Source organism: Lepidochelys kempii, chromosome 2, assembly GCF_965140265.1.
Source record: "Lepidochelys kempii isolate rLepKem1 chromosome 2, rLepKem1.hap2, whole genome shotgun sequence".
In the NCBI taxonomy this organism is placed as follows: Eukaryota; Metazoa; Chordata; order Testudines; family Cheloniidae; genus Lepidochelys; species Lepidochelys kempii.
Window position 1 is genome coordinate 194,378,869 of NC_133257.1, and position 22,552 is coordinate 194,401,420.

The 22,552-nt window shown below is 43.2% G+C and overlaps 2 protein-coding genes across 10 annotated transcripts in view; both read left to right on the plus strand.

The window, feature by feature from the left end:
* Positions 1–2,377, plus strand: part of TOPAZ1 (testis and ovary specific TOPAZ 1) — a 99,143-nt gene extending 96,766 nt beyond the window's left edge. For 5 of the 6 annotated variants that reach the window (XM_073333336.1, XM_073333333.1, XM_073333335.1 and 2 more), the window contains one exon: positions 2,072–2,377. In XM_073333336.1, the coding sequence (XP_073189437.1) occupies positions 2,072–2,291 (220 nt within the window). In that variant the 3' untranslated portion in view covers positions 2,292–2,377. The remainder of the gene's footprint in view (positions 1–2,071) is intronic. The other variant, XM_073333337.1, reaches the window with a different exon arrangement.
* A 6,033-nt stretch (positions 2,378–8,410) lies between these two features.
* The window catches only part of TCAIM (T cell activation inhibitor, mitochondrial), a 54,510-nt gene continuing 40,368 nt past the window's right edge, over positions 8,411–22,552 (plus strand). The window contains exons 1-5 of one of the 4 annotated variants that reach the window (XM_073333347.1): positions 8,412–8,508; positions 8,876–9,127; positions 12,179–12,252; positions 21,258–21,393; positions 22,052–22,205. In XM_073333347.1, coding sequence (XP_073189448.1) covers positions 12,224–12,252; positions 21,258–21,393; positions 22,052–22,205 — 319 coding nt within the window. In that variant the 5' untranslated portion in view covers positions 8,412–8,508; positions 8,876–9,127; positions 12,179–12,223. The other 3 variants (XM_073333346.1, XM_073333349.1, XM_073333348.1) reach the window with 3 other exon arrangements.

The window sequence follows — 22,552 nt, forward strand, 5'->3', positions numbered from 1 at the left end:
CCCTATGACCATCAGGTCCCTTAAAGGCCTAGAAAGATTGTTTCCACCTATCAGGGATCCTATCCACAGTGAGAGTTGAACTTAATGTTATCAGTCTTAATGGGGTCCCCCTTTTAAACCATTCAAACCTGCTCACAGTTACCCCTTTCAGCTAATGTGGCCTTCTTAATAGCCATCATCTCAGCAGAAAGAGTAGGGGAACTTCATGCTCTGGTGATGGATCCTCTGTATGCTGTTTTTTAGGAAGACAGTGTAAAGCTTAGGCCAAACCTTAAGTTTCTCTCCAAAATAGTATCTGATTTCCACCTCAACTAACCTCTGTAGTTACCTGTCTTCATTACAAAGCCACATGCTCAGAAAGATGAACAAAAGCTCCACACTTTGGATGTTGGCCAAGCACTAGCTTTTTATCGGGAAAGAACAAAGCTTTTTGGGGTCTGTTCCCAGCTTTTCTCCTATGTGGAATGAATGAGGGCATCCTGTAACAGCACCATAGCTGTCCAGGTGGATCATCAGCTTTATTGTCGTGCTACAAGATTAAGGGCATCATGCCTGTGGAAAAGCTCTCTGAACATTCAGCCAGAACATGCTTAGCCTCTAGGGCATTTGTGGGAAATGTCCACAACAGGGACATCTGCAGAACAGCAACATAGTCTTCAGTCGACACCTTTGCTAGACGTTATGCAATGACTATCGCATCAAGGGAAGATGTGAATCTAAGGAAAGCAGTTCAGCATCTCTCTTCCCATAAGACTCCTAGCCCCTCTCCCCGCCCATTGGCAGGTGCTTGGGTAATTGTTGGTCTTTGAGATGAGTTCCATCCATTGCATGATCCATCTTCCTTCCCCAATATATCAGAGTCTATCATCTAAAAGTCCAGTGTGAAGGAACTGAAGGATGGGCAAGGGTGGCTCTGACCTTTATAATGTGGCTCAGAGTATTAGGAATATCAGGGCGCAGGTGTGGCTACACCTACAGGTATTGCTAGAGAAAACTCTCCAGCACCATTGCATGAGACATGCCCACATCTAATGCAATGGACATATGCAACACATCTCGAAGAATAACAGTTACAAGAAAAGGAATAACTTTTTTCTGAGCTTTTCCTCCTGCCCTCCCCCGGCAATCTTTATCGATTAATCATCAACCAGATTATTTCCAGGATACATCCTTCTTTACCCAGGGTGTCTTAAGAAGTTTATTGCCTCTGGGATTCAGTTGAAGTCTTAAACACTTTTCTAGGACTATGATTTTCTATTAAAATTCTTAAATTATTAATATGTATTTGTAGTTTGTCTTGTATAAATAGTTCAACTCTTGATCAGTCCTTGGTTAGTGATGTCAGGTTGTTAGCTGAGGAAAGAAAAGTGCCAGTCTTTTATCTGCTCATAGGTGGCGCTACCTAAGGCAGAAGGAAAAGGAGCAATCCAGTTTCCAGCTTGTTCGTGCCCCCTAAGCAGAAACTCCATTTATTGAGAAGTAGAACAAAATCTGCTACTGACATGGGACATAGCAAGTCATTTTTTAAAAAACTATAGTTGGTGGTGTAAAACTTTACAACCCAAACTAGATAGCCAGATTTAAGTCTGTACTACCATAACTTTTCTTGTAGGTTTCCCCTATCCTGAAAGGTCTTAAGCACATCCTTTAACTTTATGTACTGTGAATATAGCCACAGGTATGGCCAAGTTCTTGCCAGGTCAGTGCCTAAGATGTTCTACCACTCGTTTCTAATTCTCCCACTCCAGAGTCTAGTAACTCCTGATGGAGTGTGCTATTGTGGAAGCTTGCGACTCATTTGTCACTGAGATGTTAAACTCCTGAAAGCACCAGTATTTTAAAATGTGTTACGTTTTACTTTTTCTGATAGGTGCTAACTTAGTTCATAAACTTCAGAATAATCAGCTATCAGCGTCTAGCAGTTTACAATATTTGCATTAGGAAATATGAACGCAAGGATTTTTTTTACTGTTTTAGTAATTTTGATGCCAATGACTGAAAACCATGTATGAATGACATATCTTAGTGTTTGTGTTCCATGATTTTTGTACTTGTGAAAACTCTTTTGCAGATCCGAAGAACAAAAAGTGCGGAGTAAAGATGACTATCGAGCAGCAGTTGAGAGACTGATTCAAGCTGCTCGTATATCTAATCCAAAGCTTTTTCTTAAGCACATGACAATGAATATTAATATGGAACAGGTTTACAGTTTGGAACATAATTCTGCTCTAAAATGGCTGAAAGAGAATATGAAATGGGCTGGAAAGGTCTGGCTTTTCAGTAGTCATTAGTTGGTAAAGACTTCTTTTTTTTTCTTTTTTCTTTTTTTGAATAGTTGAAGTAATCATTGTTGAAAATAATAAATCAATAGATAGTTCCCACTGTGTTCAGACTGTTATTGATTAACTGTAAGAGTCAACACTTGATTAGATAAGGTTTCAAATCTTAACCTGTTTTTGGAATGTTTATAGATTTTCAGAGATAACATAGGACCAGAATAACTTTTTTCTTGAGGCAGGTATCATTGCATAGATTACCTCACTAGAGTCACTTTAGCCTCCAGTGACTGACATCAGAAATACTCTGAATATGGTTGAATATCCTCCACAGCTGCCAGTTAACTATTTCCTTTTTCCAACTGAGAAATGAGAATCATAATAGATTTTCATTTGTTTTAGTTCTTCAGAATATCTAGGTTACTTTTTGAAGTAGCCATATTTTTTCTATTTTGAGTATTTTTAAACCACCAATCACTATTTATTTGAATTATGCTAGTGACTAGGAACCCTATAAGCATTGTACAAACAATAGAACAGTTTCTGTCACAGAGAGCTCACAATCTACTTGTCAGACAGGACACAGACTTCCATCTGAAGTGGAAGTGAGTTGGGAAACTGAAGTAACAATATAATGAACAAAATAGTGTAGAACAGAACTCGCATCTTGGCGCTTACCTAAGAAATGCCAGACATCCAATAGAAATGACACCTCCCTTTCTTATCTGCCTTGTCATTTTTTCTAAGATGCAAACTGCCATTTTTCTTAGCTGCCTATCAAGCTTCTGAATTTAAGAGATTAGACAGTTCTGTTTGATCCAGTCCATTAAAACATAGCTAGACATGCACACCATTGGAGAAATTCCTATGAGAAAAGTTCTGCTTAAATTACATGGAACACAAATCCCCAAGCATATAAACCAAAAGTCTTTTATTCAGAACTCCTTTATGATTTTGGAGAATCTTATGCAACTATGTGGTGAGTCATCTTCTCTCCCTTACAGCCTATTTGTTTTCCCCCATACCTATATTTTAAATGATATGGGCATGCAGGGATTATTTGCAGTTCTGATGTTTTCAGTGTGCGAGGCCTCTATGCTTTCATGGACCTACAGCATATATTTTACCCTCCTGTTAATTTTTAATTGTTTCAACATTATATTCACAAATTTATAAAACTAAAATGTAATCTAGTTCATCTGCATAAGTAATTTTAGATAATCTGCTCTAACTAAAGGTTTAGTTTATTTCCTACATAAAAAATGAAATAGATCCTGTCCTACCTGTATCTCTAGGCAAATATTCAGAAAGGCCTGGGAGATGCTGAGTAAAGGCTGAAGATAGTGTGAGTAAAATAATGTTGAATGGTCATAAAATTTCAGAAGCAAAAAAAAAGCTTAACTTCCCATTCCTCCCCTTCATAGGTCGTTGCTGAAGCTAGTCCCCTATGTTTAAAATTTAAGGGAATATCCGTTGGGCACATTATTGGTAAGACTTTCCAGATGAATGCCTTTTTCACCCCAATTACTTTTGAACCAATAACTGGCTTAGAGGTGCCTTATTCCAGATACTCTTCTCTTAATAGAGCTGAATGATCCCTTTTAACTCCCAACCAGTCTCCTTCAGTAAGAAGATTTATGAACTTTGGCCTGTATATAGTCATAAATGTTTAGTAGGTGGGACACAGGACATGCCCCCACTTTCCCTTTCTCTGAATATCTGTTACATCTCTAACTACACATTTTTCTCTTTAAAAAGGTTAGTTTTTTTATTAAATAGTAGGGGCCAGACTTGAAATTTCTCAGCTAGAATAAAGAGACATGTGGTATGGAAGCTTACCATAAATTAGTGATCAGGACATACAGATTCACAAAGAGAGACACAGGGATGGATTTAAGTAGCAGGCTGCAGTTTTATTAATTTAATGCCTCTCTGCAGTATTATCTTCCCTTATTCCCCAGCTCTCACGTACCAGGCATTGAAGTGGGTTCAAAGTGGGGTTACAGAGCTCCATTATATAACCTCTCTCTCTCAGCCTACTCCAAGGATTCAGCTCACTCCTGAATCCTCTCACCCTCGTGTGTACTGCCCCTTCCCCCATCTCTCCTGCCAAACTACTGAATACAGACCGCCTCAGCCCTGGAGCTTAGCTGTCATCAACTTGCTAACCTGGCCACCCTCCTGTGGGCCCAATGCGCTACACAGTGTTGCAGTTACAAAGAGTCAGCCTTGTTTGGGGATGTCTCCTGCGATCACAAAGAAAGGACCCCAGCAAAACTTTCATAGGGACTGTCATAAATATAAAGGGAAGGGTAAACCCCTTTGAAATCCCTCCTGGCCAGGGGAAAGCTCCTCTCACCTGTAAAGGGTTAAGAAGCTAAAGGTAACCTCGCTGGCACCTGACCAAAATGACCAATGAGGAGACAAGATACTTTCAAAAGCTGGGAGGAGGGAGAGAAACAAAGGGTCTGTGTCTGTCTGTAGTCGTCTTGGCCGGGGACAGAACAGGAATGGAGTCTTAGAACTTTTAGTAAGTAATCTAGCTAGGTATGTGTTAGATTATGATTTCTTTAAATGGCTGAGAAAAGAATTGTGCTGAATAGAATAACTATTTCTGTCTGTGTATCTTTTTTGTAACTTAAGGTTTTGCCTAGAGTGGTTCTCTATGTTTTTGAATCTAATTACCCTGTAAGATATCTACCATCCTGATTTTACAGGGAGGATTTCTTTATTTCTATTTACTTCTATTTTTTATTAAAAGTCTTCTTGTAAAACACTGAATGCTTTTTCATTGTTCTCAGATCCAAGGGTTTGGGTCTGTGGTCACCTATGCAAATTGGTGAGGCTTTTTATCCAACATTTCCCAGGAAAGGGGGGGTGCAAGTGTTGGGAGGATTGTTCATTGTTCTTAAGATCCAAGGGTCTGGGTCTGTAGTCACCTAGGCAAATTGGTGAGGCTTTTTACCAAACCTTGTCCAGGAAGTGGGGTGCAAGGTTTTGGGAAGTATTTTGGGGGGAAGGACGCGTCCAAACAGCTCTTCCCCAGTAACCAGTATTAGTTTGGTGGTGGTAGCGGCCAGTCCAAGGTGTAATATTTTGTACCTTGGGGAAGTTTTGACCTAAGCTGGTAAAGATAAGCTTAGGAGGTTTTTCATGCAGGTCCCCACATCTGTACCCTAGAGTTCAGAGTGGGGGAGGAACCGTGACAGGGACAAACATAAGCCTTGTAACAGTTTGGTTTCTAGCACCCTATTGCCTGAACTCTCTGGGAATCAGAATCCTCTTATGCTGTGCATGTCACCACAGGTGCCAACTTTTGTTGGTGCCGGTGGGTGCTCGTGCCCCAACTCTGCCCCTGCCTGCCTCTATTGGTTCCCTCCCCAAATCCCCAACCCAGCCCCGCCTCCTCCCCCAAGTGCTCCAAGTTCCCCCTCCTCCTCCGTCCCAGGCTTGCTGCACGAAACAGATGTTTCATGGCGCAAGCGCTGGAAGGGAGGGGGGAGAAGCGGGACGCAGCAGCGCGCTCAGGGGAGGAGGTGGAGGTGAGATGGGGCGGGGTGGGGAGCTGCTGATGGGTGCAGAGCACCCATCAATTTTTCCCTGTGGGTGCTCCAGCCCCTATGGCTGTCACTGCACTAATAGTGAAGGAAACTGTACCAAAATTAAGAACTAAGGCCAATAATGCCTTCTCCATTACAGCAGCAAACGGATATCTGGTCAGATAGCCGTCATACCAATGTACAAATAGTGGGCCAGGCTCAACTTTCCATAGGGCTAGAAAGGCTTTCACTGCATTTATACAGCACAGATAGTAATCTGGTCGGGGTTGGACTAGATGACCTGAGGTCCATTCCAACCCTAATCTTCTATGATTCTATGATAGTCATCCAAGTGTTCTCTTAGCAGCACCAATTTGCTTTTCCTGTTTGTTTTCAAATACCTCAAATGGACACAAAATGCTCTTTGTGTAAACCTTACATCAGTTATTTCTAATGCATGCTTGGACTTGTCCCCTGCTGCCTGTGGCACCTGCTCACTAACCCTAAAAGTACCAAACAAATGCATCTTTAAATAGAACTGCCTCCATCCTAGGTAGAGCATCCAATAACCCTAACAAAATCTGTATTTTTATGCGGTGTTTGTTGTCTTCCCTGCATCTGTCACCTTTGGACCATCTCTCCAAGACCTTCTTTACTAAGAATTCTCTACATGGGTTAGGAACTCCTGCTAGTTCTGCACCAAAAGAACAGACTAGTTAGATGACCAGATATAGTGGATGAAACCAATCAGTGGTGCATCAGATTTCTTGTATGCTTGGGGATGGGCCAAAGATGCTGGAGGCCTTCCCTAGCACTAAATTCCCTGAACTCAACATGTTGTAAACCCTGAGTTTCCTGAAATGTTGTTTTTCTGCTTAAAATTTCAAATTTTCAGTGAAAAATCAAAACATTTTATTTGAAAACTTTCAATTCAGAAATGCTGCCAAATGCTAGGAGTTGTCGTTTGGGTGCTCTATACTCCATTTTCCTCTGTGGGCTGGTGTCTCTGGCTGAACTATAATTCTCATGATGTACCATGTTCTCCCTTCTTACTGAGCACTTGCAGTACATCATGGAAGTCACGGGCTGTGAAGTATCATGGGAGAGGTCATAACTGGGGAACTTCGGCCACAGAGGAGAATGGAGGCATGAAGCAGCCAAACAACAACCCCCAGGAGGCACTGTTGCAATAATCAGTTTTTTGTTTGGCTGGGGATTTGGGGGTGGTTCCATTTTTTGACAGAAACTCAAAATTATCTAGTGAGAAAAGACATTTTTCATTTAATCAAAAACCTAATTTTGTCAAAAACCAGTTTCAGTGGAAAATGTTTGATCTACTAAAGGTAAAGCCAATGGAGGAGAGAGAGAATCAGCAGGTGACATCACAGAAACCTGCATAATTATACAACCAATTTGCTTACATGACTTATTGACTGGCATTTATTAGGATGCAAAAACACCTAATACTTTGTATAGATTTACATGTAATGCTGACATGTTGTAATAGTTACAACGCTTTTAACTTTTTGAATATTAACTCTTTAAATATTTTGTGACCCTTGCCCTAACGTCCCACAATTTAACATTTAAATTGATAAAAATAAAAAAAAGTTCAAAAATAATCAATATCCATCAAAATTATGAAAAAAATAAAATTCTGTCAATTCTAGGTAATATTCATGGACTTCATATATTGCCTATTACTACTGAATTTAACTATATGTTTATGCTTTGCATTGAATCCCAAACACCATTGTTATTGTGTATGTAAAGTGCTCAAAAATCTATTAGAATGTTGTGAAATTCTATTTGATCACCAACTTGCCAGAAATAAGGATAAGGGCTGTATTAGCATCTGGCCATCAACCTCAGGGCTGTACTTTGTGTGTTTATTTAAAAGGAATACAGTGTCCCCTTTAAAAAAAGAAAAGGAGTACTTGTGGCACCTTAGAGACTAACAAATTTATTTGAGCATAAGCTTTTGTGAGCTACAGCTCACTTCAGCGGCTGTATACTGTGAAAAGTACAGAAGATCTTTGTATACACACAAACCATGAAAAAATGGGTGTTTACCACTGCAAAAGGTTTTCTCTCCCCCCACCCCACTCTCCTGCTGGTAATAGCTTATCTAAAGTGATCACTGGCCTTACAATGTGTATGATAATCCAGTTGGGCCATTTCCAGCACAAATCCAGGTTTTCTCCCCCCCCCCCCCCCACACTTCTAGCGCAGGAATAAGTATCAATTGCTGGGTAGCTGCCATGTATCAGAGCAGTAGCTGTGTTAGTCTGTATCCACAAAAAACAACAAGGTATCTCGGGGCCCCTTAAAGATAAACAGATTTGTTTGGGCATACGCCTTCGTGAGTAAAAAACCCACTTCTTGATGTGGGTTTTTTACCCACGAAAGCGTATGCCCAAATAAAGGGGTTAGTCTTTAAGGTGCCACCAGACTCCTGTTGCTGGGTAGCTGCGTTCACAAGCAGTGAAAATTGATTTCCAGCTCAGAGACAGAGCAGCGTGGGGCTCCCCAGCCAGGCTAGCTACTCCCGGTGCGTGGGTGGAGACATTGCCAAGCCCCCACTCGCAAACTCCCGGGGAGGAGGAACTCGCAGCAGCGGGAGCTCAGGGGCGCGCGGCCGGCGGCCCCGCACAGCTGCTGCGGCGTGTGCGGTTACAGGCGAGGCCTTCGAGGTAACAGGGCGAAACCCCCGACGTGACGCGCGCGCTTCCTTGCTGGAGCGGTGGAAGCCTGAGGAGCCCGCTAAACTCCGGCCGGTTCCGCTGGGCTGAAGTCACCGGCGCTGGGATGGGACTGCGGGGCGCCGGCGTCGCGAGCCTGGGGCCTGCCGCTGCGGAGGAGCCCGGTAACGGCGGCAAGGCCCAAGGGGGGGGGCGGGGAGAGTCCGTTCATCGCGTTTGCGGGGCTGGGGGCCGGGCTCCGCCGTCGCTCGGCAGCTGGAGCGTCACGTTCTGCCTCCGAGAGGTCAACAGCCGCCGCTGGGGCCCGGCCGAGCTCTCGCGCATGCGCGGCTACACTTGCTGTCTCTCTTGGTCGCAGGTTGGAGAAATGCGCGAGGTGACGCGGCTGCGCGCGACCCCGGACCAGCGCGCGACCCGGAGCGTGGGCGGAGCCGGAGGAGGAACCGGCCCGGGAGGTGGGAAGGTGACGGCGGCGACCCCGCCCCTCAGGCCGCTCCTCCTTCTCCCTGTCGGGAGCGGGGGGGCGGGTCACTAGTGTCAGGTCCCTGCGCCCGTGCCCCGCGATGGGGACCGAGCCCCGGCAGGCGGGGGCCGCTGTCACGACGCTGAGGTAAGGAGGCGCGCGGGGTTCTGCGCCCGCGGGCCCTTCCGAGGCCTACGACCCCTCGGGAGCGGCCCGTTGAACGTGCTAACGGCCCCAGGCAGTGAGCGGTTTCCACGTGACTCATTTAAATCATCCCGCTGCCCCGGGGAGCGAGGCCGGGGGCGGCGCTTTCCCGTCACGCGGTGGACGGGGCCCCTGGCGCTTTTGAAGGCAGCCCTGTTTGTGCCCGGATTGTAACCCCGGTGTTGTGCGGGGCCAGCTGACGAGCGCTGCCCGCGCCCGCTTTAGCTCGGACGCACCCTCGGAGAGACTGGATGTTAAACCAATAACCCCGTGGAAACGCAGTCCGCCGGGCGGGGCGGCTGTGTCTGAGCGGCCCTTCGTGGGGTCTCGGGGTCGGGCGGCTCTGCTCAGGGGCTGGGTGCAGACTAATGTCCCCTGGGCTGTAATACTTGGGGCTAGTTTAGGTGGTTGGGTTTAGATGATGTTGGGGGCCTGCGATATGCAAGAGGTCAAGGTGCCCTCTGGCCTTGTACGCTGTGGATGGTCAAGAGCTGGAAGGCACTTGGCTTGTGTTGTGTTTTGTAAACTTCTTCTGTAGTATGCTGAGCGTGCAAGCCGCCAGGCCGTGTGGGTTCTGGCACCCTGCGCAGCTCCTCTGGAGACCAGGCTAAAACTCCTCCTTTCCTGCCTCTCACAAAAGGCTTTGATTTGGAACTGCAGTTACATGACTGCATCTCAGATCTCTCACATAATGCAACATAGGCCCAACAGGTGTCCGCCTGAGGCAGCAAAATGTTTAGTCACGTGTTAATGGTGTGGGTTTCAACATGGTGTCTCTTAAATTTTCCTGTTGACAAATCAGCCCTGATTCATTCTCTCTTGCATGGAGCTAAAGACTCGCATTTTAGATTTTAATTTTAAGGCCGTTTTTTACAGTCTGGAGGTAGAATTTGCTGGATGCTTCATGAAATATTTTAAGAACTTACTCAGTCTTTGAATTTTTGTAATTTACTTTGCACTGCTTATGACCACTCTGAATTTGCCTGAGGTAGCAAAAAGCCACAGAACCAGCTCTAGTGTTGTACTCCTAACCTTTGGAAATATTGTAGCTAAAATATTTATATGAATGTTTGTTTGGTTAACTCCGTGTATACTGTTGTTGAAATAGCCATGCTGCAGTCTGGCTAATTAGGGAAATGGGTAGTTGCTTCAGCAGGCATAAAATTAGAATCTAAAATAGTGTGTGATTTGGTGAAAGAAGATGTCTGTAAAGAATGTGTTGGGATTTTTTAAATTGTTTTAGAAAAGTAATCAAATTGTTGACTTAACTGGTTAACCATAGCAGATTTTGTGCTGTATGAGAAAAGTGAATATTTCCTTTGTATTTAACTCCTTCAGCTTTTGCCTGTTCATGACATCTGTCATTCTTACTAACATTGGTATACCTGGAATGTTCAGTTATTCAGTTCAGCATGCTGCTGGGAATGCTCACAGCAATCAAGTGTTCAGTTAAATGTGAGGAGCTGACAGCAGACACTATTTATACACACACTATGCTGCTTCCCTTGAGGAGACTGCCAATTATGCTGAACTATTTTGTGTCTTTCCAAGAGGAAAAAAGGGCCTACACACTTATTAGCAAATAACCTTATACTTGACATAAGGAAGTGTTTGGCCCTACATCTATGGAGAATTGCAAAAGTATTAAAGCAAAAATTATTAGGACTGTTTTAAAAAATATGTGGTGAATGGACTATTAAAACACAATTTGTTTCAAGCTGCCCTAGATATCACTTGATTAACACTCAATAAAAATTAAAAAAATACATTACAATGAAAAGACTCAGATTTGTTTTTTTTAAAATGCAGTAACTTTTTGCTTGTCACTCTCCCTTCATGTTAAGGTTGAGAACTAAGGCTCAATAGGAATATGAAACCAAATGTATTCACTTTGAGTTCTGACGTGATAAGGCATAAATGATGCTTTATTCTCAAAGACGTTGGTGTTAGAAGTGGAGTATAAATCTAGTTTGTTTGAGGAAATAAAGTTGTGTTTTGCTCAGACACAACTGTCTTTTGATTAGGATGCAGATGAAATAATTGTGTGTGTTCAGTTGATCAGTTTAATAACATAATTAATACAGTAGCCAACACCAGATGTTTCAGAGGAAGACGCAAGAAAACTGCAGCAGGCAGTTATGAGAGAATCTGCCTCCAGAAATACTCCCTCCTAACCCTCAGTAGTTAGAAATTGGCTTAAGCCCTTCCAAAACTGTTTGGTGGCTTTTCTTGGTTCATTTATTTAGTGTTTACTACTGTGATTCTAGATTTTTCTTGTTATCCATACAAAAAATTGCTAATTTCATTTTGAAATCTGCTAAGCTTTTTGCCTCAATGATCTCTTGTGGGAATAGATTCCATATCGAATTATACATAGTTTTTCATACCATCTGCCACCTGTTTTTAAAGGGACACAACCAACTTGAAAATCAGATTTTTCAAAACAAATATAAAGTTAAATGTAGCACCTAAGATAACTGGAAGAAGTTTGAGTGAAAAACTGTTTTGCTCTGTTTTTTGTTTGTTTTTTGTTCTGTTTTGTGGATTTGATAGCACTTTGTGCATAGTCAATGTTGCTGTTTTCCCCTGTGTAGCCAGTCAATTTCTCTTGTGCTGAAAAGACAGTTATAAATATCAACAGGGAAACTAAAAAACATTTTAAATATCTCAAAGGATTTTTTTTTAAAAGCCATACTCAGAAACTGGAGTATCTTTAAATTATTCTGTTTAAGATTTTCAAATAGTATCAGTTCAAATCCACCTATGTCAATACAGAATTTATCACATAACTTACTAAAGGATACTTTTTTCCTTTAGCTTAGGAAAAAATCTAAAACCATCCTTGTGTAAAACCAAATCCCACATTGTGGATTTTCTTAGTTGTTCATTACCACTGTTACTTCAATTGTAAAACAGTTTTTTAGAGAACTGAAAGGAGAAAATATACATGGACACAATCATTAAATATACTTTCCTTCTGTATTCTTCTTTAAGTGACCTAGCGGATGTCTGAAAGTTGACTTGAGCATAAGCAGTGAGATGTTTTCCCATTTGGGGTCTGTGAGGAGGTAAGACTGATTGCCAAATTAATCTACCCTTTAACTTTGTAATTAAAAACTGGAGGTTTTGTGTTTCAGAGAAAAATTGAAAAATATTAATCGGTCATTTGTTATCCATGTGCCGTTTTTACCACAATAGCTGCAATAAACATTCAGTCATCCAATGGAGGATGAGTTGTCAGACACAGGCTAAACAGAACATAGGTTTGAGTATGGCTTTGTGAAATAAGGTGATATAACAAAGCTAAAATTAAATATCCAAAATATAACTGAATTCTTATGCTATTAAAGTTCAGTATTACAGATAAAGTGAACTGTAAGGATAAAGTAAATTACTTTTACCAAAGATATTCAATGTGAAAACTACAGGAAAAAGTTGAGTTTAATAGATTTTGACACCAATCTTCAACAGGGGGTATTATTTCATCAATAATTATGTCTTGCAATCCTATTGCATAACATCTTGTTGCAGAGATTTTGTTTGATAATATCTTTCACAATAGTGAGACTGCCCTACTCTAGGTGGTAATGATTTTGCTTTTGAACATGAATCCCTGTCTCTTCTTATCCTCCTTAATCTGAATGCGGTTTTGGGGGGAAATTTTCACTCCTTGAGCAAAAAGTCAAGGGCACCTTCTTTGCATTTTTTTCCTCTAAATTAATTTTAATTTCTTAAATTGGTGCTACAGCTATGGGATGCCTCAAAGGTCTGTCTTCCATCTTTTCTGTGTATATTCTTCATTCTGTTAGGTTAATTATGGTCTGTGAGTGTTCCTCCTTTGAGTAAATTCAAAATAGGCTGAGGATCCTAGCAAAAAACTATCTTCTAACATGGTAATGTTACATATAGTAGTTTTATTTATTTTGTTTCCATCTATCGCCATTTTTCTCATTAAGATCTTGGACAAATGTGATTTGTATGTCTCAAGACATACATTCAGTTACAAGTTTTTCCTCATAACTTTTTTTTTTATGTTAGCCAGAGGTAACTTTTAAAGATGGGAACAGGTAAGGTACAGGACGCCTAGGCCCTTTGCCAAGCAACTATGAAGGGGTAGGGTGCTGGCATTCTTGTATGGGTGTTGTCCATGGATCTTTTTTCAGACTCTACCTTTTTTTTTTTTTTTTTATGAGCTTCTAGCTAGTGGGTGTCTGATTAAATGTAAAGTACTTAAGAGTGTCTGGAAGGGAAAATCTTTCTCTTACTGTCTCAGAGCCTCCTGGTTACTGTAAAGATGGTGTATATGGGAGGGGATAAATTTTACTACTGTCCTTTCCTGAATAATAGTGGTGAAGCTGACCAGTCTTGGTAATTTCAGTCTGCTTCTTGACAAAACTAGGAGTAACAGAAGAGGTGGTAGAGTTGTCTCTCTGCCCATACAAGACTCTGTTGCTTTGGTTTACATTTGGTTCACATTTCAAAGGTTATTTTTATAACTGTAAGGGCTCCCCATCTTTGCCAGAGAAAGCTTTGTGCTTGTCACGGTCAGATTCTTCAAGCCCTGCAAGTTTATTTGAATCTTAAATATTCACCTACCCTTTTTTATTAGCCTCATCAGTTGTTCTGTTGTTAACTAAAGGCAGGGCTTAAATTCAGCCAGAGCCATCCAGAACAGAGTGCTGGTAAATACTTTCAAACCTGCGGGAGCCCTGGCACCAAGCCCCAAAAAATACTTGGGAAGAATTTAAGACCTGACAAAGTGTTAGAGATACTGACAAACAAGATCAGGGTCCTTATCTCAACTTGAGAACTCAACACTTGTTTTAAAAAATTGTTAAAAATAAAATTTAGACATGCACATGAGACTCTGATATCTGACCTTGTTTTAATTGCTGGATGGAAAGGTATTCACATGAAGGAATCTGCTGCCCAAGTGCTGTAAAAGATATTTGGAGATGACCCTAAAATGTTATGGATCTAAGTAAATTCTATTTTAATTTGACTCACTGTTAAATGATTTTGGAAAAGAAAAGATTTTTCCCAAAGACCAAACCATCGGGTTGTTAAGAGAAAGTGCAATGTGAAGTTAAGTTATTTGATTTTCAGAATATCCATATTTGCACAGATCTTGGCTTTTAAAACATTCTTTGATTGCCTTTCTTGGGTTTCTTGATGATGGTTTTACTAGATCTCATAAAATTTGAACTAACTGCGATTTGGCTATGGTGTTTGTTTGCAAAGGCATTTGACTAGTGCAATAAAACTTGATTGATTGATCTCCCTTTTGGTCATCTTATTTCAGCCTTGCAAAATTATCAAGATAATTATAACAGTCCAGGCACATACTCCTCTACCCAACTCCTCTCCTCCCTCTCCCTGCCACAAAAAAACAAAAAAAATCTGTTAGCCAACTTTTTATAGGGTAGGGGTAGACACAAAGAAATGTTCGTCACAATTTATTCTCCAGTAAAATTACTCACCCCAGGAAATCAGACGAATGAACTTTTATAAGGCTGTCTTATTATTTTTATATGGTCCTCATTTCTATGTGAAGGATATGCAACTATGCCTCTTATCTTTCATTTATTCGCCTGTCTTGAGTTTATCAACATCTGATCATACTATGATTTTGTCTGTCTTGTATTTAATTTTGTGAAGTGTGGATTTTTTTTTTTTTTGGGTCTATAGTTTAAATGAAAGACACTGCATAAATGTAGGTGTTTTACTGCTGAACAGAACTGAAGTGCTCTTCGTCATCTTAGTTTCAAACTGAATGTGAATGCTGATGGAAAGAAAAATTACTTCTCCTGGTAAATTAATTAGTATACTATGTGAGATCAGTTGCAAAGGAAAAATTCTATTGTTAAATATTTACTATTTACATGCTGACCTTGATATTTATAAGTGTGCTGTCCTGTTCATTTAACACAATAACTCAGACAACTTTGTACTATGGTCAGAAACCTTAGTGATCTTTTACCCAGAATTTGCCTTTTCCTCTCATTTCTCTAATCTGCCATGCAAGTCTGCTCTTTGTCATTTCCAGAATGTTGCCAGAACTTGCCCTTACTTCAGTTCTGCCTCCTGAGATCCTTCTGGGGTGATCAAGAATGCTGTGGTCATATAACTCTGCCACTCCAGGAAATGGAACCATATCATATTCATTGCATCTTGTTAGTTTTCACATTAGTTCAGAATTGTAATCCTGGTATTTACAGATTTCTAAAGCCAAAGACACACTACCTCCTATTTGCCCACTACTTGCTCTTACAACCTTAAACTCTCTCCTTTAACTGTCCACAATTGAAGTTCACCCTTTAATTTGTGCTTTCTGATCTATCTATCCAAACACTCCCTCTCTTCAAATCTTACTGTAAACAATCTTCTTTATCTATGATGGAAATTAAATCTGTCAACATCCCTCTTCTTCCCTCTGTTCTTGCATCTTTCCTCATTTTCAAATAAGCTTATTTTCTTTTACTCCAGTCTGCTGCCTTACATCATTTTGTCTTCTATACAAGAATATGCTTGGGAAATGAAGTAAGTTTGCTCAGGTTTAAAAATAGCCATGGGCATGTGGGTCTCAGAAGTGAACAAGGGATGCCTTCTCTGTGTTGAAATATGATTACTTCTTTTTCAAGTGCTTGTTCATGTCCATTCCAATTAGGTGTGCACGTACTGCATGCACGGCAGTCGGAAGATGTTTCCCCTAGCAGCCTCTGTTGGGTTGGCCTGCGCGTGCCCCCTGGGGTCACGCCTTCTTTATGCTCAATATAGGCCCTGCCAACCTGCCACCCCCTCAGTTCATTCTTACTGCCTGTGACAGTTAGCCTGAACGCTCGTGGCTCTTGCTCTGCAAGTGCAATTCCCCTAGTTTCTTTAACTTCTTTGTGTAAATAGTTTGTATATAGAGTATAATTAGTGTTAGTTTTAGATAAGGTTTACTTGGGGGTGCACCCTTTGGGCCCCTCCCCTTTTTTCTCTGGTACTGGGGTATGCCTCTGTCCCCAGGGTTAAAACCCTGCATAGACTGTGGCAAGCATATGCCAAAAAGTGACCCTCATGCTTCCTGCCTGAAATGTCTGGGTAAAGGCCACCTCAAGGAGTGCTGCAAAATCTGTAGAGGTTTTCGGCTGAGGACCCAAAAAGAGAGGGAGCAGCACCTCAAGATACTGCTAATGGAAGTTGCTTTGCATGCCCATTCGGACCCCAGCTCAGCGGAGCCAACGCTGAGCACCTCAGCACCGGGGCGCAGTGCCATGGAACCGTCAGGGCATGAGTCGGCACCAAGAAAGGACTCCAGTAGAGACTCTCGGCACTGGCAGGCGTCTCTTCACAGGAGCTCCGTGCACTCTCATTCTCCAGTCCCCCACAAGAAAAGAAGACCCGAGAGGGGACGCTCCACCATGCCCAGAGCAGTGCTTAAGGAGCCCACCGCTGTGAGACCTGCGTCAGGCCACACAAGCTCAGCATCCACATTGAGGTTCGTGTTGACTCCTGACTCTCCCTAGGACCTTTTGAGTCTGGACACCCTCCCCTCCCTTGTCTGGAAGAGCTGTGACTTGCAGATACTGTCCACGCCGGAGGCATTCGAGGCGGTTGAAGACCTGATCACCCTCACAGCACTGCCTTCCCCCACCCCCTGAAACAGGACAGGATGCCCGCAGCAGTCTAAAAGTACCCATGAGACCCCCAGCACCGTCCGGGGCAAACCGGCGATAATGCCATGCCAATTGCCATCCCCTCAGCACCGGTCACCAGTGCTATCAACGAACTTGCGGGTAGCAGAGCAACAACAGTCCTAGCCCCAAACGCCACTCTCCGGCACAGACGGGCTCCGCTCCTCGCTGGTCGTCTTATACAGAATCCTCGGAGTCAGAAGCAGAGTCCTACTGCTCCAGGAGGAGCAGGAGTTTGGGGTCCCGCAGACAAGAATACCATCTCCAACTGAGACCGTGGCCAGGTCAGTGGCAGCCCAGTGGCCGTTTTGGACCCCTAGGCCTTACGCCCGGGCCACGGCCACTGGTCCTATTCTAGGTCAGCAACATATGTGCCCTCAGCCTCCCAGATGGTCGCTGTACCTCCGGCATCATTGATGTTGGCCGTACTCACTGGGGTGCCGACAGCGGCACCAGCCCTGGCCACAATGGCACTAGCTGCGCCAAAAGATCCCCTCAGTTCTGGGGGTAGCGAGCAGGACCCACTCCCAACTAGGGCCTCGTCGTCCTCCTCGCATGACAAGGCAGTGACGTGCACATCAATGGCCCCAGCCTTAGAGGACAGTAGAGTGCTCCAACAACTGATGTGGAGGGTGGCACAAAACCTGAGCATCCAGGCTGAGGAGGTCATCGAGTCCTCTGACCTGATGGTGGACATCCTTGCCCCTTCTGGTCCCTCCCATATCGCCCTGCCTCTAATACGGACTATACAAGAGACCACTAAGACATTGTGGCAGACTCCAGCCTCCTTGCCATCAACGGCAAAGAGGAATGAGTGGAGGTGTTTTGTTCCCTTTAAAGGGTTTGAGCCCCTGTATACCCACCCTCCACCAGACTCCCGCTCATTTGCCATGGCTAGGGAGTGCCAAAGCTGCCAGGGTCCCTCCCCAAAAATCAGGAGGCAAAAAAGATGGACCTCTTTGGGAGGAAAATTTATGCCACCAGGGAGCTACAACTCTGGATCTCTAACCACCAGGCTGTCCTCGGCAGGTACAGTTACAACTCCTGCGGAGTGATGGCCAAATTCAGAGTTGTTGCCGGAGGACTCCAGGGCAGAATTCTCTCTAGTGGAGGAAGGAAAGCTGGTTTCCTGAGTCTCACTTCAGGCAGCCCTTGAAGTGGCATTCTCAGTGTCCCATACCATGGCCTCGGGGATAGCCATTAAACGGACCACCTAGCTACAGGTGTCTGGGCTTCCTTAAGAGGTCCAGCATACAATTCAAGATCTCCCCTTTTGAGGGTTCAGCCCTGTTTTCGGAGAAAACAGACTCCCAGCTTCATAGCCTGAAAGACTCAAGGGCCACCCTCAAGTCTCTGGGCCTCCGCACTCCAGCAAACCACAGAAACATTTTAAGCTGCAGACTCCCGCCTTGTTCATACCAGCCTCAAAATAGGCAGGACTTCTCTCATGGATGGGGTAGAAACAACAGAAAGAGGCCAGGGCTCTGGTCAGGGGAAGCAGTCTGCTGGCTAGAAGCAGACCTTGTGAAGATGCGCCTGGGCGCGACCCATCAGTCTGGACACTGGATCCATATCACCTTACCTTCTCGTGCCAACAGTCCCCTTTCTACCCCGTGTGGGCCTGAATTATATTGGATCTCTGGGTACTCTACACAGTAGAAAGGGGATAGTCCCACCAATTCTCTGCCCTTCCACCCCTTTTCCCCGTCCCTCTTCAGAGACCCTTCTCACGAGAAGCTCCTCATACAGGAGGTGCACTCGCTCTTGCCACTTGGGGCAGTGGAAGAGGGGGAGGGATAGCTCCCTGGCCTGCTAAACCCACGGTTGTGAGTTCAATCCTTGAGGGGGCCATTTAGGGATGTGGGGCAAAAATTGGGGATTGGTCCTGCTTTGAGCAGGAGGTTGGACTAGATGACCTCATGAGGTCCCTTCCAACCCTGATATTCTATGATTCTATGAAGAGGTTCCTCGAGTTGAAGGGCTAGGGCTTCTATTCCTGGTATTTCCCAATACTGGAAGCCAAAGGCGGCCTCAGGCCCATCCTAGACCTGCAAGATCTCAACAAGTTCATGAAGAAACTGAAGTTCCCCATGGTCTCTTTGGCCTCCATTATCCCTTCCTTGGATCCAGGGGACTGGTATGCCACCCTCAACTTGAAGGATGCTTACTTTCACATTTCAATTAAGCCATCCCACAGAAGGTACCTCAGTTTCATGGTGATCCACAATCACTACTAGTTCACGGTCCTCCCGTTTTTGACCTGTCAGCAGCTCCTCAAGTTTCAGAGTAACAGCCGTCTTAATCTGTATTCACAAAAAGAAAGGGAGGACTTGTGGCACCTTAGAGACTAACCAATTTATTTGAGCATAAGCTTTCTTGAGCTACAGCTCACTTCATCGGATGCGTACTGTAGAAAGTGTTTACCAAGTGCATCACAGTTGTGGCTGCGTTCCTGCACAAGCAATAGGTACAGGTATTTCCATACCTCAACAACTGGATAATCAAGGGCCACTCCAGGACGCAAGTGGAGGCACAACTTGGCTTCATAAGAGCAACTTTTGACGAACTGGGCCTTCTCAGTGTGTAGAAGTCTCTCCCATTTAGCAGATAGAGTTTATAGGAGTGGTACTAGACTCCACACAGGACATTGCGTGCCTCCCGAAATCGTGGTTCTGGTCCCTGGGTGACGTCATTCAAAACCTCAGACAGTTCCCTACAACCACAGCAAGGAATTGCCTGAAGCTTCTGGGACACATGGCCGCTTGTACCTATGTAGTACAGCACGCCAGACTCAGACTCCGGACTTGTCAGGTGTGGCTAGCCTCAGTGTATCACCCGGTTCAGGACAGTCTGGACAAGATTGTCACTCTACCTCATCCAGTCCTCAACTCCCTCTTATGGTGGCTCGACCCACAGGTAGGGTGTGCCGGGGTCCCCTTCACCAGACCTCACCCATCCTCCTTGCTGGTGATGGACGTGTCAGCATTGGGGTGGGGGGCACACCTAGGAGACCTCAGGACACAAGGTCTCTGGTCCCAGGTGAAGTTCCCTTCACATCAACGTCAGAGAGTTGAAAGCAGTCCGCCTAGCATGCCAGACCTTCCGAGTTCATCTGGAGGGGAAATGTGTATTGGTCATGACAGACAACACAACAGTGATGTTTTATATAAACAGATGGGGTGCATGCTCCTCTCCCCTGTGCCAGGAAGCCCTTAGACTGTGGGACTTTTGCATAGCTCACTCGATCCTCCCTGGAGTACAGAACAAGTTGGCAGACTGTCTCAACAGGTTGTTCCATGGCCATGAGTGGTCCTTGTGCCTGGATGTTGCGAACTCTTATCTTCCAACTCTGTCCTGCTCCTCCACTCACTGCACACTCCATGAGGGCGCAAGCTTTCTCAGTTGCATATTTCCTGGTGCATGTTGTCATCAGTGCACATTTTTGCCTCGCATTACGCTATTACCCAACAGGCCAGAGATGATGCAGCCTTTGGTAGAGCAGTGCTACAGTCAGCAAACCTTTGAGTTCTGACCCCACCTCCAAAACTTGGGCTTGGTAATCGCCTAATTGGAACTGACATGAACAAGCACTCAAAGAAGAAAAAACAGTTACTCACCTTCTCATTACTGTTGTTCGAGATGTGGTGTTCATGTCCATTCCAATTCCCATCCTCGTACCCATCTGTGAGAGCAGCCGGCAAGAAGGAACTGAGGGAGTCGCGGGTCGGCAGGACCCTATATTGATTGCCACGAAGGTGTGACCCCAGGGGCCGCCCTGGCCAACCCAACAGAGGCCACTAGGAGAAAAACCTTCCAGCTGCCATGCCCGCAGTGCGCACACACCTAATTGGAACTGACATGAACAACACATCTCAAAGAACAACAGTTACAAGAGGTAAGTAACTCGGATTTTTTTTAGCCCAGAACTAATGCTTTGTTTTTATAGCAAAGTGCTTTACAAATATTAAACTTCTTAGCTACTTTCGAACCTTCAAGTTATGGGCATTGACTTGAGAAACACCAATTCCAAGATGGCAGCCCTCAGTACCTCTGACTATTCCAATCACCAGTATTTAAAAGAGGTATTTCTGTGGAGAATTTCATATATGAACTTGTAAGATTCATCCCTTACCTTCTCCAAATACCACTTTTTGAATGCCACTAATCAGAACTGTTAGCATCAACAGTCTTTGTAACACAATAGGCCTGTTATGGTTAAATAGAATTTTGTTGATCCCATGAGACAAAATCCAGCCTTCTAGTACGGCTTATTTTTAAGTGATTGTATTTCATATGAGTGTTCACACCATTCTGGTAACATTTCTTTTATGTAGTTTATATTACTTCACCATTTGGAGGTTACTTTAATACATAAAGCTTTTATTTCTTGTTAGGTTGTATCTGGAGAAAATACTGCTACAGTGGGTTCTTCAGGCAAGACCTTTGTCAGGGGCTGAAGTCTTCAATGCTCTCAGACCTTTCTATTTTGCTGTGCATCCAGATTTCTTTGGCCAGCATCCCAGAGAGAGGGTAAAAATATATTTTTGTTTCTAAAGGTGTTTTCATGTATATGGTTTATGAAGAAAGGAAATATTTTATTAGTTTAGATTTTACACTGTCAAAGTTTGATCTACCATTTGTAGAACTAACATGGTGATCAGGAAAATACAACTTTAACAAGATAATGTCCAGCAAATTCTTATAATTTGGACAAAGTATATCCCCAAACTCACTAATCAGCCTTTCACTATACATTGCTTTCCCTGACACTCTGGAGTCTTGAACCATACAAAACATAGAACTAATGCAACACTCCATTTTATTTTTTTTAAACCTCTGACAGCCCTTACAAAGAATGACCTTTTACTTTTAATCAAACCTAATTTTTTACCTGTTTTTGGAAGCTATCTTGAACATTATATATGCTTTAACTTCTGTTTTACTCTTATCTACCATCAAGTCAACTATTCATGCAATGAAGATAAATTTTTAATGAAATTACTCAGTCACCTTTCTATGTGGAATACACTGATGTGTTTTCATGGAATTGTGAACTACGTTTAATACGTTGACATTTAGTTGTATCTTATTAAACTAACACTGTTAGCCTACTTTTAAATAAATATGCCATGTTGAGAAAGCAGACAAAATTAAGTATTTACAGTGGCTCTTATTTTGTTTTCTACAGGAAATCAATGAAAACTCTCTTAAGAGGTTAAATGGCTATTTGGAGAATCTCCAGAAACCAGGATTTAAGTCTTTTAAGCCAACTCAACTCACTTTTTACGTGAGAGAGAGAGAGCAAAACTCTTCTGATGTCCAAGAATCCTTCAGTGCTGCAGGTGCTTTTTCTTAATCTGATAATTTCTCTTGCAAAATTAAATACTGAAAATGCATTCCATAGTTTTGTACTATTCACCCCTTTTTTATAGTGCCTTATCTACTACCCATTGATGTCAATTGGCATTGTATCAGGCCCTTAAAGGCCATCCCAGGTAATTACACATTCTTCTAATGGAAAATCTTTTTTAAGAGCGAGTGGTTATAATGGGTTTAAATGTAAGTAGGAGTCCAGTCAATAATCTTACAATGAAATTGAAATAATACCCTGACATACTTGCCAGCTATCAATGCTTTTAATTCAACTGTCTGTGTATAACTTGAAGATAGTTATAGTTTAGGGTGTTAC